Here is a 14,750-nt window from a genome sequence, read left to right on the forward strand (position 1 = left end):
CCCTCCCTCGTGCGTTCTCGTTCTCTCTCTCTCTCTCTCTCTCTCTCCCCCTCATGTTCTCTCTCTCTCTTGTGTTCTCTCTTTCTCTGTCTCTCCCTCTCGTGTTTTCTCTCTCTCGCTCGTTCTCTCTCTCTCTCTCTCTCTCTCTCGCTCGTGTTTTCTTTCTCTCTCTCTCTCGCTCGTGTTCTCTCACCCTCTCTCGCTTGTGTTTTTTCTCTTGTGTTCTTTCTCCCTTGTTTTCTCTCTCTCTCTCTCTCTTTCTCTCGTGTTTTCTCTCTCTCTCGTGTTTTCTCTCTCTCTTGTGTTCTTTTTCTCTATCTCTCGTGTTCTCTCCGTCCCTCGTGTGTTCTCTCTCTCTCTCTGCCTCGTGTTCTCTCTCTCTCTCTTTCTCTTGTGTTTTCTCTATCTCTCTGTCTCTCTCTCGTGTTTTCTCTCTTTCTCGTGTTTTCACTCTCTTTCTCCCTTTCGCTCATGTTCTCTCTCTCCCGCTCGTGTTTTCTCTCTCTCTCTCTCTCTCTCTCACTCTCTCTCTCTCACTCTCTCTCGTGTTCTCTTCCTCTCTCTCCGTCGTGTTGTCACTCTCTCTCTCCCTCGTGTTCTCTCCCTCGTGTTCTCTCTCTCGTGTTCTCTCTCTCTCTCTCGAGTTCTCTCTCCCTCTCTCGCTCGTGTTCTCTCTCTCTCTGACTCTTGTGTTCTCTCTCTCTCTCTCTCGTGTTCTCTCTCTCTCTCTCGTGTTGTCACTCTCTCTCTCGTGATGTCGCTCGCTCTCTCTTGTGTTGTTACCCTCTCGCTCTCTCACATGTTCTCACTCTCTCCCTCTCGTGTTCTCTCTCTTTCTCTCTCTCTCTCTCGTGCGTTCTCTCTTTCTCTCGCTCGTATGTTTTCTCTCTCTCTCCCTCTCGCATTCTCTCTCTCTCTCGTGTTCTCTCAGTCTCTTCCTCGTGTTCTATCTCTCTCTCTCTCTCTCGTGTTTTTTCTCTCTCGTGTTTTCTCTCTTTCTCTCTCTCGCTTGTTTTCTCTCTCTCTCTCTCTCCCTCGTGTTCTCTCTCTCATGTTTTCTCTCTCTCTCTCTGTCGTGTTTTCTCTCTCTCTCTCGTGTTCTCATTCTCTCTCTCTCCATGTTCTCATTCTCTCTTTCGTTTTCCCTTTCTGTCTCTCATGTTCTCTTTCTGTCTCTCATGTTGTCACTCTCTCTCTCGTGTTGTCACACTCTCTCGTGTTCTCTCTCTCTCTCTTTCTCTCTCATATTTTCTCTCTCTTTCTCTCTCTCGTGTTTTCTCTCTCTTTCTCTCTCGCTTGTTTTCTCTCTCTCGCTCGTGTTCTCTCTCTCTCTCTCTCTCTCTCTCTCTCGCTCGTATACTCTCTCTCTCTCTCGTGTTCTCTTTCTCTGTCTCTCGTGTTCTCTCTCTCTTGTTTTCTCTCTCCTCTTTTGTTCTCTCTCTCTCGTGTTCTCATTGTCTCTCTCTCCATGTTCTCATTCTCTCTTTCGTTTTCTCTTTCTGTCTCTCATGTTCTCTTTCTGTCTCTCATGTTGTCACTCTCTCTCTCTCTCTCATGTTGTCACACTCTCTCTCTCGTGTTCTCTCTCTCTCTCTCTCTCTTTTTCTCTCATTGTTTCTCTCTCTTTCTCTCGCTCGTGTTTTCTCTCTCTCTCTCTTTCTCTCTTGAGTTTTCTCTCTCTCGCTCCTGTTCTCTCTCTTTCTCTCTCTCGTGTTTTCTCTCTCGCTCGTTTTCTCTCTCTCGCTCGTATACTCTCTCTCACTCACTCGTATTCTCTCTCTCTCGTGTTCGCATTCTCTCTCTCTTTCTCTCATCTGTTCTCTTTCTCTCTCTCGTGTGTTCTCTCTTTCCTCTCGTATTTTCTCTCTCTTTCTCTCTCTCGCTCGTTTGTTTTCTCTCTCTCGTGTGTTCTCTCCCTCTCTCTCTCTCTCTCTCTCTATCTTTCTCTCTCTCATGTATTCTCTCTCTCTCTCTCGTGTTCTCTCTTTCTCTCTCTCTCCCTCGTGTGTTCTCTCTCTCTTGAGTTCTCATTCTCTCTCGTGTTCTCATTCTCTCTCTCTCGTGTTCTCATTCTCTCGTGTTCTCTTTCACTCTCGCTCGTGTTCTCTCTGTCTCTCTCTCTCTCTCGTGTTCTCTTTCGCTCGTGTTGTCACTCTCTCTCGTGTTGTCGCTCTCTCTCTCTCGTGTTTTCTCTCTCTCTCTCTCGTGTTCCCTCTATCTCTCTCGCTCGTGTTCTCTCTTTCTCTCGTGTTGTCACTGTCTCTCGTGTTGTCACTCTCTCTCTCTCTCTCTCATGTTCTCTTTCTCTCGTGTTGTCGCTCTCTCTCTTGTGTTGTCGCTCTCTCTCATGTTCTCTCTATCTCGCTCGTGTTCTCTCTCTCTCTCCCGTGTTCTCTTTCTCTCTCTTGTGTTGTCACTCTCTCGTGTTGTTACTCTCTCTCGTGATGTTGCTAGTGTTCTCTCGTGTTCTCTCTCTCGCTCGTGTTCATTCTCTCTCTCTCTCGCTCGTGTCCTCTCTCTCTCTTTCGTGTTGTCTTTCTTGTATCCTCTCTCTCTCTCTCTCGTGCTGTCTCTCTCGTGCTGTCTCTCTCATGCTCTCTCTCGTGTTCTCTCTCTCTTTCGCTCTTGTTTTCTCTCTCGCTCTTGTTTTCTCTATCTCTGTCGTATTTTCTCTCTCTCTCTCTCTCTTGTGTTGTCACTCTCTCGTGTTGTTACTCTCTCTCGTGATGTCACTCGTGTTCTCTCTCTCGCTCGTGTTCATTCTCTCTCTCTCTCTCTCTCTCTATCTGTCTCCCTTGTGTTCTCTCTGTCTCGTGTTCTCTCTCTTTCTCCCTCGTGTAGTCTTTCTCGTGTTTTGTCTCTCTCTCTCCATCTCGTGTTTTCTCACTCTCTTGTGTTCTCTCTCTCTCTCGTGTTTTCTCTCTCCCTCCCTCGTGTGTTCTCTCTCTCTCGTGTTCTCTGTCTCTCTCTCGTGTTCTCTCTCTCGTGTTCTCTCTCTCCCCTTCCTGTTCTCTCTCTTTCTTTCTCTCCCTCGTGTTTTCTCTCACTCTCCCTCGTGTTCGTTTTCTCTCTCTCTCTTTCTCTCTCGTGTTTTGTCTCTCTCTCTCTCTCGTGTTTTCTCTCTCTCTCGTATTTTTCTCTCTCTCTTGTGTTCTCTCTCTCCCTTCCTTGTGTGTTCTCTCTCTCTCTCTCTCTCGTGTTCTCTCTCTCCCTCTCGTGTTCTCTCCCTCCCTCGTGCATTCTCGTTCTCTCTCTCTCTCTCTCTCTCTCTCCCTCGTGTTCTCTCTCTCTCGTGTTCTCTCTCTCTCTTGTGTTCTCTCTTTCTCTGTCTCTCCCTCTCGTGTTTTCTCTCTCTCGCTCGTTCTCTCTCTCTCTCTCTATCGCTCGTGTTTTCTTTCTCTCTCTCTCTCGCTCGTGTTCTCTCACCCTCTCTCGCTTGTGTTTTTTCTCTTGTGTTCTTTCTCCCTTGTTTTCTCTCTATCTCTCTCTTTCTCTCGTGTTTTCTCTCTCTCTCTCGTGTTTTCTCTCTCTCTTGTATTCTTTTTCTCTATCTCTCGTGTTCTCTCCCTCCCTCGTGTGTTCTCTCTCTCTCTCTCTGCCTCGTGTTCTCTCTCTCTCTCTTTCTCTCATGTTTTCTCTATCTCTCTGTCTCTCTCTCGTGTTTTCTCTCTCTCTCGTGTTTTCTCTCTCTCTCGTGTTTTCACTCTCTTTCTCTCTTTCGCTCATGTTCTCTCTCTCCCACTCGTGTTTTCTCTCACTCTCTCTCTCTCTCACTCACCCTCGTGTTCTCTTCCTCCCTCTCCGTCGTGTTGTCACTCTCTCTTTCCCTCGTGTTCTCTCTCTCGTGTTCTCTCGCTCTCTCTCTCTCGAGTTCTCTCTCCCTCTCTCGCTCATGTTCTCTCTCTCTCTCTCTCTGACTCTTGTGTTCTCATTCCCTCTCTCGTGTTCCCTCTATCTCTCTCGCTCGTGTTCTCTCTTTCTCTCGTGTTGTCACTCTCTCTCTCGTGTTGTCGCTCTCTCTCGTGTTCTCTCTATCTATCTAGCTCGTGTTCTCCCTCTCTCCCGTGTTCTCTTTCTCTCTCTTGTGTTGTCACTTTCTCGTGTTGTTACTCTCTCTTGTGATGTCGCTCGTGTTCTCTCGTGTTCTCTTTCTCGCTCGTGTTCATTCTCTCTCTCTCTCTCTCTCTCTCGCTCGTGTCCTCTCTCTTTCGTGTTGTCTTTCTTGTATCCTCTCTCTCTCGTGCTGTCTCTCTCGTGCCGTCTCTCTCATGCTCTCTCTCGTGTTCTCTCTCTCGTGATCTCTCTCTCTCTCGCTCTTGTTTTCTCTCTCGCTCTTGTTTTCTCTATCTCTCTCGTGTTTTCTCTCTCTCTCTCCCCCACGTGTTCTCTCTCTCTCTCTCTCTCTCTTGTGTTGTCACACTCTCGTGTTGTTACTCTCTCTCGTGATGTCGCTCGTGTTCTCTCGTGTTCTCTCTCTCGCTCGTGTCCTCTCTCTCTCTTTCGTGTTGTCTTTCTTGTATCCTCTCTCTCTCGTGCTGTCTCTCTCGTGCTCTCTCTCGTGTTCTCTCTCTCTCACTCTTGTTTTCCCTATCTCTCTCATGTTTTTTCTCTCTCTCTCTCTCTCTCTCTCTCCCACGTGTTCTCTCTCTCTCTGCCCCTCATGTTCATTCTCTCTCCCTCTCTCTCTCACACTCTCTCTCCCTCGTGTTTTCTCTCACTCACCCTCGTGTTCCTTCTCTCTCTCTCTCTCTCTCGTGTTCTCTCTCTCTCGTGTTTTCTCTCTCCTTCTCCCTTGTGTTCTCTTTCTCTCTCGTGTTTTGTCTCTCTCTCTCTCGTGTTTTCTCTATCTCTCTCGCTCGTGTTCTCTCCCTCCCTCGTGTGTTCTCGCTCGCTCTCTCTCTCTCTCCCTCGTGTTCTCTCTCTCTCGTGTTCTCTCTCTCTCTGTCTCTCCCTCTTGTGTTTTGTCTCTCTCGCTCGTTCTCTCTCTCTCTCTCTCTCTTTCTCCCTCGCTCATATTCTCTCTCTCTCCCTCGCTCGTGTTTTCTTTCTCTCTCTCTCTCGCTCGTGTTCTCTCACCCTCTCTCGCTCGTGTTTTCTGTCTTGTGTTCTCTCTCTCTTGTTTTCTCACTCTCTTTCTCTCTCTCTCGGGTTTTCTCTCTCTTTTGTGTTCTTTTTCTCTATCCCTCGTGTTCTCTCCCTCCCTTGTGTGTTCTCTCTCTCTGTCTGCCTCGTGTTTTCTCTCTCTCTCATGTTCTCTCTCTCTCTCTCCCTTTCTCTCGTGTTTTCTCCATCTCTCTGTCTCTCTCTCTCTCTCCCCCTCGTGTTTTCTCTCTCTCTCACTGTCTCTCGTGTTCTCTTTCTCTCTCTCCCTTGTGTTGTCACTCTTTCTCTCTCCCTCGTGTTCTCTCCCTTGTGTTCTCTCCCTCGTGTTCTCTCCCTTGTGTTCTCTCTCTCGTGTTCTCTCCCTTGTGTTCTCTCTCTCTCTCTCGAGTTCTCTCTCCCTCCCTCACTCGTGTTCTCTCTCTCTCACTCTTGTGTTCTCATTCCCTTTCGTGTTCTCTCTCTCTCTCTCGTGTTGTCACTCTCTCTCGTGATGTCGCTCTCTCTCTCTCTTGTGTTGTCACCCTCTCGCTCTCTCTCTCGTGTTCTCTCTCTCTCTCTTTGTCTCTCTCGTCTGTTCTCTCTTTCTCTCGCTCGTGTGTTTTCTCTCTCTCTCTCGCATTCTCTCTCTCTCTCGTGTTCTCTCTCGTGTTCTCTCAGTCTCTCCCTCGTGTTCTATCTCTCTCTCTCTCTCTCTCTCTCGTGTCTTCTCTCTCTCTCGTGTTTTTTCTCTCTTTCTCTCTCGCTTGTTTTCTCTATCTCTCTCTCTCTCTCTCTTCCTCGTGTTCTCTCTCTCTCTAGTTTTCTCTCTCGCTCTCTCTCGTGTTTTCTCTCTCTCTCTCGTGTTCTCTCTCTCTCGTGTTCTCTCTCCCCGTCTCGTGTTTTCTCTCTCTCTCGTGTGTTTTCTCTCTCTCTCTCTCTCTCTCTCGTGTTCTCTCTTTCTCTCTCGTGTTTTTTCGCTCTCTCTCTCTCTCTCATTCTTTCTCTCTCTCGTGTTCTCTCTCTCTCGTGTTCTCTGTCTCTCTCGTGTTCTCATTCTCTCTCTCGTGCTCTTGTTCTCTCTGTCTCTCTCGTGTCTTCTCTCTCTCTCGTGTTCTCTCTCGTGTTTTCTCTCTCTCGCTCGTGTTCTCTCTCTCTCTCGCTCGTATACTCTCTCTCTCTCTCTCGTGTTCTCTTTCTCTGTCTCTCGTGTTCTCTCTCTTTTGTTTTCTCTCCTCTTTTTTTTCTCTCTCTCTCTCATGTTCTCATTCTCTCTCTCCATGTTCTCATTCTCTCTTTCGTTTTCTCTTTCTGTCTCTCGTGTTGTCACTCTCTCTCTCTCTCGTGTTGTCACACTCACTCTCTCTCTCTCTCTCGTGTGTTCTCTCTCTCTCTTTCTTTCTCGTGTTTTCTGTCTCTCGCTCGTGTTCTCTCTCTCGCTCATGTTCTCTCTCTTTCTCTCTCTCTCGTGTTTTCTCTCTCTCGCTCGTTTCTCTCTCTCGCTCGCTCAGATTCTCTCTCTCGTGTTCTCATTCTCTCTCTCTTTCTCTCTCTTGTGTGTTCTCTCTTTCTCTCTTGTATTTTCTCTCTCTTTCTCACTCGCTTGTTTGTTTTCTCTCTCTCTTGTTTGTTTTCTCTCTCTCTCGTGTGTTCTCTCTCTCTCTCTCTCTCTCTTTCTCTCTCGTGTGTTCTCTCTCTCTCTCTCTCATGTTCTCTCTTTCTCTCTCTCTTGTGTTCTCGTTCTCTCTCGTGTTCTCATTCTCTCTCTCGTGTTCTCATTCTCTCGTGTTCTCTTTCTCTCTCGCTTGTGTTCTCTCTTTCTCTCTCTCTCTCTCTCCCTCCTCCCTCCCTTGTGTGTTCTCTCTCTCTTGTGTTCTCATTCTCTCTCGTGTTGTTGCTCTCTCTCTCTCTCTCTCATGTTCTCTTTCGCTTGTGTTGTCGCTCTCTCTCGTGTTCTCTCTATCTCTCTCGCTCGTGTTCTCTCTCTCTCTCTCGTGTTCTCCTTCTCTCTCTCGTGTTGTCACTCTCTCTCTCGTGTTGTCGCTCTCTCTCTCTCTCTCTCGTGTTCTTGCTCTCTCTCTCTCTCGCTCGTGTTTTCTCTCTCTCTCTTGTGTTCTCTTTCTCTCGTGTTGTCACACTCTCTCTCGTGTTGTTGCTCTCTATCTATCTCGCTCGTGTTCTCTCTCTCTCCCGTGTTCTCTTTCTCTCTCTTGTGTTGTCACTCTCTCGCTCGTGTTCTCACTCTCTCCCTCTCGTGTTCTCTCTCTCTCTCTCTCGTGTGTTCTCTCTCTCTCGTGATGTCGCTCTCTCTCTCTCTCCCTCGTTCTCTCTCTCTCTCGTGTGTTCTCTCTCTCTCGCTCGTGTTCTCACTCTCTCTCTCTCGTGTGTTCTCTCTCTCTCTCTCGTGTTTTCTCTCTCTCTCTCTCTCTCTCGTTCTCTCTCTCGTGTTTTCTCTCTCGCTCGTGTTCCCTCGCTCATGTTCTCTCTCTTGCTTGTGTTCTCTCTGTCTCTCTCGTGTTCTCGTTCTCTCTCTCTGTCCCTCGTGTTTTATCTCTGTCTCGTATTTTCTCTCTCTTTCCCTGTCTCGCTCGTTTTCTCTCTCTCTCTCACTCGTGTTCTCTCTCTCTCTCTCTCTCTCACTCGTGTTCTCTCTCTCACTCGTGTTGTCTCTCGTTCTCATTCTCTCTCTCTCGTGTCCTCATTCTCGCTCTCTCGCTTGTGTGTCTTCTCTCTCTCTCACTCTCGCTCGTGTTCTCACTCTCACTCTCTCTCTCCCGTGTGTTCTCTCTCGCTCTCTCGCTCTGTCTCTGTCTCACTCATGTTCTCTCGTGTTCTCTCTCTCTCTCTCGTGTCCTCTCTCTCTCTCGTCCTCTCTCTCTCTCGTGCTCTCTCTCTCGTGGTCTCCCTCTCGTGCTCTCTCGTGTTCCCCCTCTCTCGCTCGTGTTCACTCTCTCTCTCTCTCTCTCGCCCGTGTGTTCTCTCTCTCTCGCTCGTGCTCTCTCTCTCGCTCGTGTTTTCTCTCGCTCGTGTTCTCTCTCTTGTTCTCTTTCGTGTTCTCTCGTTGTCTCTTTCCCTTTTGATTTGTTTTCTCTCTCTCTCATGTTCTCTATCTCTCTCTGTCTCTCTGTTTCATTCGCTCTCTCTGTTTCGTTCGCTCTCTCTCTCGTTCTCTTTCTCGATCTCCCTCTTTTGTTCACATTCGTTCCCTCTCTTCCTTTCTCCCTCTCTCCCTCTCAAAATAGCGCAACAATATAAGTTGTGGTGACTTCAAGAGAAGCTAACAATGCTTTTTTTTAAAAATTGAATGTCTCCCTAATTATTTGCACTACGCTATTTAACAATAATCATTTGTAAAACAGTAAAATATTTTGCAAGAAGATTGAGAGGTTGTTTGATCCAGACTACAAGGATCGAGACTCTCCAGCGGGTGCTGAAACGCTATATAGGTAACTATTCTATGGAAATTTCAGTTGATTTTTTAATTACCTATTAATCTTGTCTCCTGAGAACTTCACACTGTGTTTCATATTTTATTTCAGATGTAGCATATGTAAGAAACTTCTTACCAAGGAAACTGAGAAAATGATTCCCTGTACTCCTGTAAAAATAAATATTGATCTTCGAGGAAATATAATATACTTGCACATTAGGTATCTTTTGAATTACTTGACTAATTTTTGAACCTGAAGTTTGGATGAAGAATTTAATGTTGAGACTTCTGGTCTTGCTTCTGCAGTTTCTAGCACAAAACATTGAATGGTATTTGGTTTGATATGACTGCGAGTACAAAATTTGTGTGTATGATACATGGCATAACTGCTCAAAGCTTGGTAAATAGGTGGCAAGATTGCAGGTGCATATAGCTGAAAAATGTGTTGCTGGAAAAGCACAGCAGGTCAGGCAGCATCCAAGGAGCTAGAGAATCGACGTTTCAGACATAAGCCCTTCTTCAGGAATGAGGAGGGTGTGCCAAGCAGGCTAAGATAAAAGGTAGGGAGGAGGGACTTGGGGGAGGGGCGTTGGGAATGCGATAGGTGGAACGTGGTCAAGGTGAGGGTGATAGGCCGGAGAGGGGGTGGGGGCGGAGAGGTCGGGAAGAACATTGCAGGTTAGGAAGGTGGTGCTGAATTCGAGGGGGGGACTGAGATAAGGTGGGGGGAGGGGAAATGAGGAAGCTGGAGAAATCTGCATTCATCCCTTGTGGTTGGAGGGTTCCTAGGTGGAAGATCAGGTGCTCTTCTTCCAGTTGTCATGTTGCCATGGTCTGGCGATGGAGGAGGCCAAGGATCTGCATGTCCTTGGTGGCTTGGGAGGGGGAATTAACGTGTTTAGCCACGGGGTGGTTGGGTTGGTTGGTCCGGGTGTCCCAGAGGTGTTCTTTGAAACGTTCCGCAAGTAGGCGGCCTGTCTCCCCAATATAGAGGAGGCCACATCGGGTGCAGCAGATGCAGTAAATGAGGTGTGTGGAGGTGCAGGTGAATTTGTGGCGGACATGGAAGGATCCCTTGGGGCCTTGGAGGGAAGTGAGGGGGGAGGTGTGGGCGTAAGTTTTGCGTTTCTTGCAGTTGCAGGGGAAGGTGCCGGGAGTGGAGGTTGGGTTGGTGGGGGGTGTGGACCTGACAAGGAAGTCGCGGAAGGAGTGGTCTTTCCGGAACGCTGATAGTTCAGTCAGTCGAAAGAGGGTGTCAGTGGAAGGGTTCTGGTTGGTACGGCGGGAAAGGAATAAGTGGAGGGCTTTGAGTCCTTCGTGATGGGGGATGGAGATGTACAGGGACTGGATGTCCATGGTAAAGATAAGGCGTTGGGGACTGGGGAAGCAAAAATCATGGAGGTGGTGGAGGGTGTGGGTGGTGTCCCGAACATAGGTGGGGAGTTCTTGGACTAAGGGGGACAGAACCGTGTCGAGGTATGAGGAGATGAGTTCGGTGGGGCAGGAGCAGGCTGAGACAATGGGTCGGCCGGGGCAGGCAGGTTTGTGTATTTTGGGCAGGAGGTAGAAACGGGTGGTGTAGGGTTGTGGGACTATGAGGTTGGAGGCGGTGGATGGGAGATTCCCTGAGGTGATGAGGTTATGGATGGTCTGGGAGATGATGGTTTGGTGGTGGGAGGTGGGGTCATGGTCAAGGGGGCAGTAGGAGGAGGTGCCCGTGAGCTGCCGTTTTGCCTCAGCAATGTAAAGATCGGTGCGCCAAACTACCACAGCGCCTCCCTTGTCTGCCGGTTTGATAGTGATGTTGGGGTTGGAGCGGAGGTAGTGGAGGGCTGCACGTTGGAGGGTGAGAGGTTGGAGTGGGTAAGAGGGGTGGACTGGCTGAGGCGGTCGATGTCGTGGCGGCAGTTGGCTATGAAGAGATCGAGGGTGGGTATGAGGCCAGCATGGGGTGTCCAGATGGATGGGGTGTGTTGGAGGCGGGAGAAGGGGTCATCAGAGGATGGGCGAGAATCCTGGTTGAAGAAGTAGGCACGGAGGCGAAGGCGACGGAAGAATTGTTCGATGTCTCGCTGTGTGTTGAACTCGTTAATCCTGGAGCGTAGGGGAATGAAGGTGAGGCATCTGCTGAAGACTGATCTTTCATCCTCAGAGAGGGGGAGGTCTGGAGGGATGGTGAAAATACGGCAGGGCTGGGGGCTAGGACCTGGTGTGGGGCTAGAGTTGGGCGTGGGGGTGGAGTTGGGCGTAGGGGCTGAGTTGGGCATGGGGACGGAGTTGGGCATGGGGGTGAATCAGTACCCTTCCACTGACACCCTCCTTCGACTGACTGAACTGGTCCTCACTCTGAACAACTTCTTTTTCCAATCCTCCCACTTGCTCCAAACCAAAGGAGTAGCCATGGGCACCTGCATGGACCCCAGCTATGCCTGCCTCTTCATAGGATATGTGGAACAGTCCATCTTCCGCAGCTACACCGGCACCACCCGCCACCTTTACCTCCACTACATCGATGACTGTATCGGCGCTACCTCATGCTCCCACGAGGAGTTTGGACAGTTCATCCACTTTACCAACAGCTTCCACCCTGACCTCAAATTTGCCTGGACCGTCTCAGACTCCTCCCTCCCCCTTCCTAGACCCCTCTATTTCTATCTCGGGCGACCGACTCAACACGGACGTTTACTCCAAAACAACCGACTCCCACAGCTACCTAGATTTCCCCTCCTCCCACCCTGCCCCCTGTAAAAACACCATTCCATTTTCCCAATTCCTTCACCTCCGCCGCATCTGCTCCCAGGAGGACCAATTCCAATACTGTACAGCCCAGATGGCTGTCTCCTTCAAAGACCACAATTTCCCCTCAGAAGAGGTTGACGATGCTCTCCACCGCATTTCCTCCACTTCCCGCTCCTCCGCCCTTGAACCCCGCCCCTCCAACCGCCACCAGGAAAGAACCCCACTGGTCCTCACCTACCACCCCACCAATCTCCACATACATCGTATCATCCTTCGTCATTTCTGCCACCTCCAAACAGACCCCACCACCTGGCATATATTTCCCTCCCGTCCCCTATCAGCGTTCCGGAAAGACCACTCCCTCCACGACTCTCGCGTCAGGTCCACACACTCCCACCAACCCAACCTCCACTCCGGGCACCTTCCCCTGCAACTGCAAGAAATGCAAAACTTATGCCCACACCTCCCCCCTCCCTTCGCTCCAAGGCTCCAAGGGATTCTTCCATATCCATCACAAATTCACCTGCACCTCCACACACATCATTTACTTTATCCGCTGCACCCGATGTGGCCTGCTCTACATTGGGGAGACAGGCCGCCTACTTTCGGAACGTTTCAGAGAACATCTCTGGGACACCCACACCAACCAACCCAACCGCACCATGGCTGAACACTTTAATTCCCCCTCCCACTCCGCCAAGGGCATGCAGATCCTTGGCCTCCTCCATCGCCAGACCATGGCAACATGACGCCTGGAGGAAGAGCACCTCATCTTCCACCTAGGAACCCTCCAACCACAAGGGATGAATGCAGATTTCTCCAGCTTCCCCATTTCCCCTCCCCCCACCTTACCTCAGTCCCAACCCTCGGACTCAGCACCGACTTCTTGACCTGCAATCTTCTTCCTGACCTCTCTCCCCCACCCCCTCTCCGGCCTATCACCCTCACCTTAACCTCGTTCCACCTATCGCATTCCCAACACCCCTCTCCCAAGTCCCTCCTCCCTACCTTTTATCTTAGCCTGCTTGGCACACCCTCCTCATTCCTGAAGAAGGGCTTATGTCTGAAATGTCGATTCTCCTGTTCCTTGGATGCTGCCTGACCTGCTGCGCTTTTCCAGCAACACATTTTCAGCTCTGATCTCCAGCATCTGGAGTCCTCACTTTGTCCTGCAGGTGCATATTGCCTCATGGGAATACTATTATGTCTATAATAGAGTCCTGGCTCCAAAAAGGGTATTTTAAATATTAAATATTCCTCAATATAAGATGCTCAGGAAGGATAAATAAAGTAGGTGGGAGTTGTGCCAGTATTGATGAAGGAGAATATTACAGTGCGAGTGAGAGAGGAAACCGTAGATGTGCCATTGCTCTAGTTCAGTACATTTTATTGTAGGAAAATTGCAGGGAGGTTCAAGAACTACAGAGTAATGATGATGATAAGATTTGTTCTGAAATAGACTAGCATAAAAATAGTGGTGCATGATGGCTCAGTGGTTAGCCTTGGGTGACTGTCTACCTGGAGTTTGCACATTTTCCCCATGACTGCATGGATTTCCTCTGGGTGCTCCAGTTTCCTCCCACAGTCAAAACATGTGTAGGTTGTCTATTGTATCCAAAGATGCGCAGGTTAGATGGGTAAGCCATGATAAATGGGGGTCACAGGGGTAGAATAGGAGGCTTGGTCTGGTTGAATTCTGTTTGGGTGGCTGGTGTAGACTTGATGGACATAATGGCCTCTTTCTGCACCCTAGGGATTCTACGATTCTACTGTAAATGGCAGAGAAAGGGAAGAATTTCTGAAGTATGTTCAAGAGACCTTTCCTGGTAAACATGCTTCTCTAAGCAAGGAGCCTTTGCTGGGTATAGTTTGAGTACCAAGGTGGACCAAGTGGTGCAAGCACCAACCAGAAGCATTTAGAGAATTCTGATCATTGTATCATAAGCTTAATATTATCAATTGAATCAGACTGAGTAATTGGCAATTTTAAAAAATGTTAATTGTGGAGGGTGGGTGCTGAGGCAGTGGTTGGCTGAGGTAAATAATTAAAGGTTGGTAGCCAAAAAAGTATTTGAGTAATGTGCAGCTTTTTAAGGGTTGTTTTGGCTATGGTGTAGGTACGTTGTACAAGAAGGAAAGATAGGATAACTTAAGCCACAGCTCTCTCAATGAAGAAAGTGTGAAGAGAATAAGAAGAAGCAGTAAAAGGGAGGATATAACAAATGTCTGGTTGATGTTACGAATGAGAACCAGGCTGAATATAGGAAAACTGGAAAGGAAATAAGAGAAGCTAGTGAGGTTAGCAGATGCTGGAAAAGTCAAAGTCAATTAAGTGTGGTGCTGGAAAGAGCAGTGCAGGTCAGAAAGTTTCTGAGGAGCAAAAAAGTCAATGTTTTGGGCGTAACCCTTCATTAGAACTGGACTCAGTCTTTATTGACTCTGACTTCCACAGCATCTGCAGTCCTCACTATCTCCTAGTTGCTGCAAATCATACTGCGAAGCCTCTTCCAAGGATGCCCACTTTGAAGAAGTTTTCCTACTCCCTCCAGCCCAGCCCTGATGAAGATAATAAGAGGGACAAAAACAGAGTATGGGAATAAACTAACAACTAATACAAAGGAATCCTAAGTCTCTAACAGGCATACAAATAGTTGACAGTAGCAAAATGAGGTGCTAATTAGGGACCAGAAAGGAGACCAATGGAGACAGAGAGCACGTTTGAAATCCTAAATGAGTATGCTGACATCTGTCTTTACCAAGGAAGAAGAGACTGCTAAAGTAATAGAAATGGACGAGGTAGTTGAGATACTGGATGAGCTAAAAATGATAATGTAGAGATATTGGAAAGGCTGGCTGCACTTACAGTTGGTGAGTCACCAAGTCTCGCTGGGATGCATCATGGGTTGCCTTGGAAAGTAAGGCTGAATATTGTCTATATTCTTCTCATCCTTTTCAGATATGGGAGTGATACCAAGGGGATGGAGAATTGCAAATATTATCATTTTGTTCAAAAGTGCGTGAGGATAAGCTAAGGGTGACAAGCCAATCAATTTAACCTTGGTGGGAAGTGTGTAAAAAAAGGATAATATTGGACAAAGTTAAGTCATTTGGAGAAATGTGGATTATTTGTATTAAGATGGTGTTGATTTGTTAAAGACAAATATGTTCATTTAGCTTGATTGAGTCTTTAGATAGGTGACAGAGGGTTAACAAGGGTAAAATAGTTGATGTGGTACAAATGGATACAAAATATATTTGATAAAGTTTGAAAGTCTGTAAAGTTGAAACCCATGGAATAAAAGGCACAGTAGTAGTGCAAATCGAAAATTGACCAAAAGGAAACCAACAGTAGTGGCAAATGCTTTTTTTCCCCAATAATTTCCCAAAACCTTTGCACATCTCTTTCTGCGTGTTTAGAATTAGAATCCCTTCAGTGTGGAAACAGGCCCTTCAGCCCAACAAGTCCACATTTACCCTCCAAAGAGTAATCCACGCAGACCCA

The 14,750-nt window shown here is 48.0% G+C and overlaps 1 protein-coding gene across 6 annotated transcripts in view; it reads left to right on the forward strand.

Annotated features, from left to right (window-relative positions):
- Positions 1-14,750, forward strand: part of sanbr (SANT and BTB domain regulator of CSR) — a 286,180-nt gene that overhangs the window by 166,459 nt on the left and 104,971 nt on the right. For all 6 annotated transcript variants that reach the window (XM_060830959.1, XM_060830958.1, XM_060830957.1 and 3 more), the window contains 2 exons: positions 8,439-8,525; positions 8,619-8,729. In XM_060830959.1, the coding sequence (XP_060686942.1) occupies positions 8,439-8,525; positions 8,619-8,729 (198 nt within the window). The remainder of the gene's footprint in view (positions 1-8,438; positions 8,526-8,618; positions 8,730-14,750) is intronic.

This window comes from Hemiscyllium ocellatum, chromosome 10 (genome assembly GCF_020745735.1).
Source record: "Hemiscyllium ocellatum isolate sHemOce1 chromosome 10, sHemOce1.pat.X.cur, whole genome shotgun sequence".
NCBI classification, from domain to species: domain Eukaryota; kingdom Metazoa; phylum Chordata; class Chondrichthyes; order Orectolobiformes; family Hemiscylliidae; genus Hemiscyllium; species Hemiscyllium ocellatum.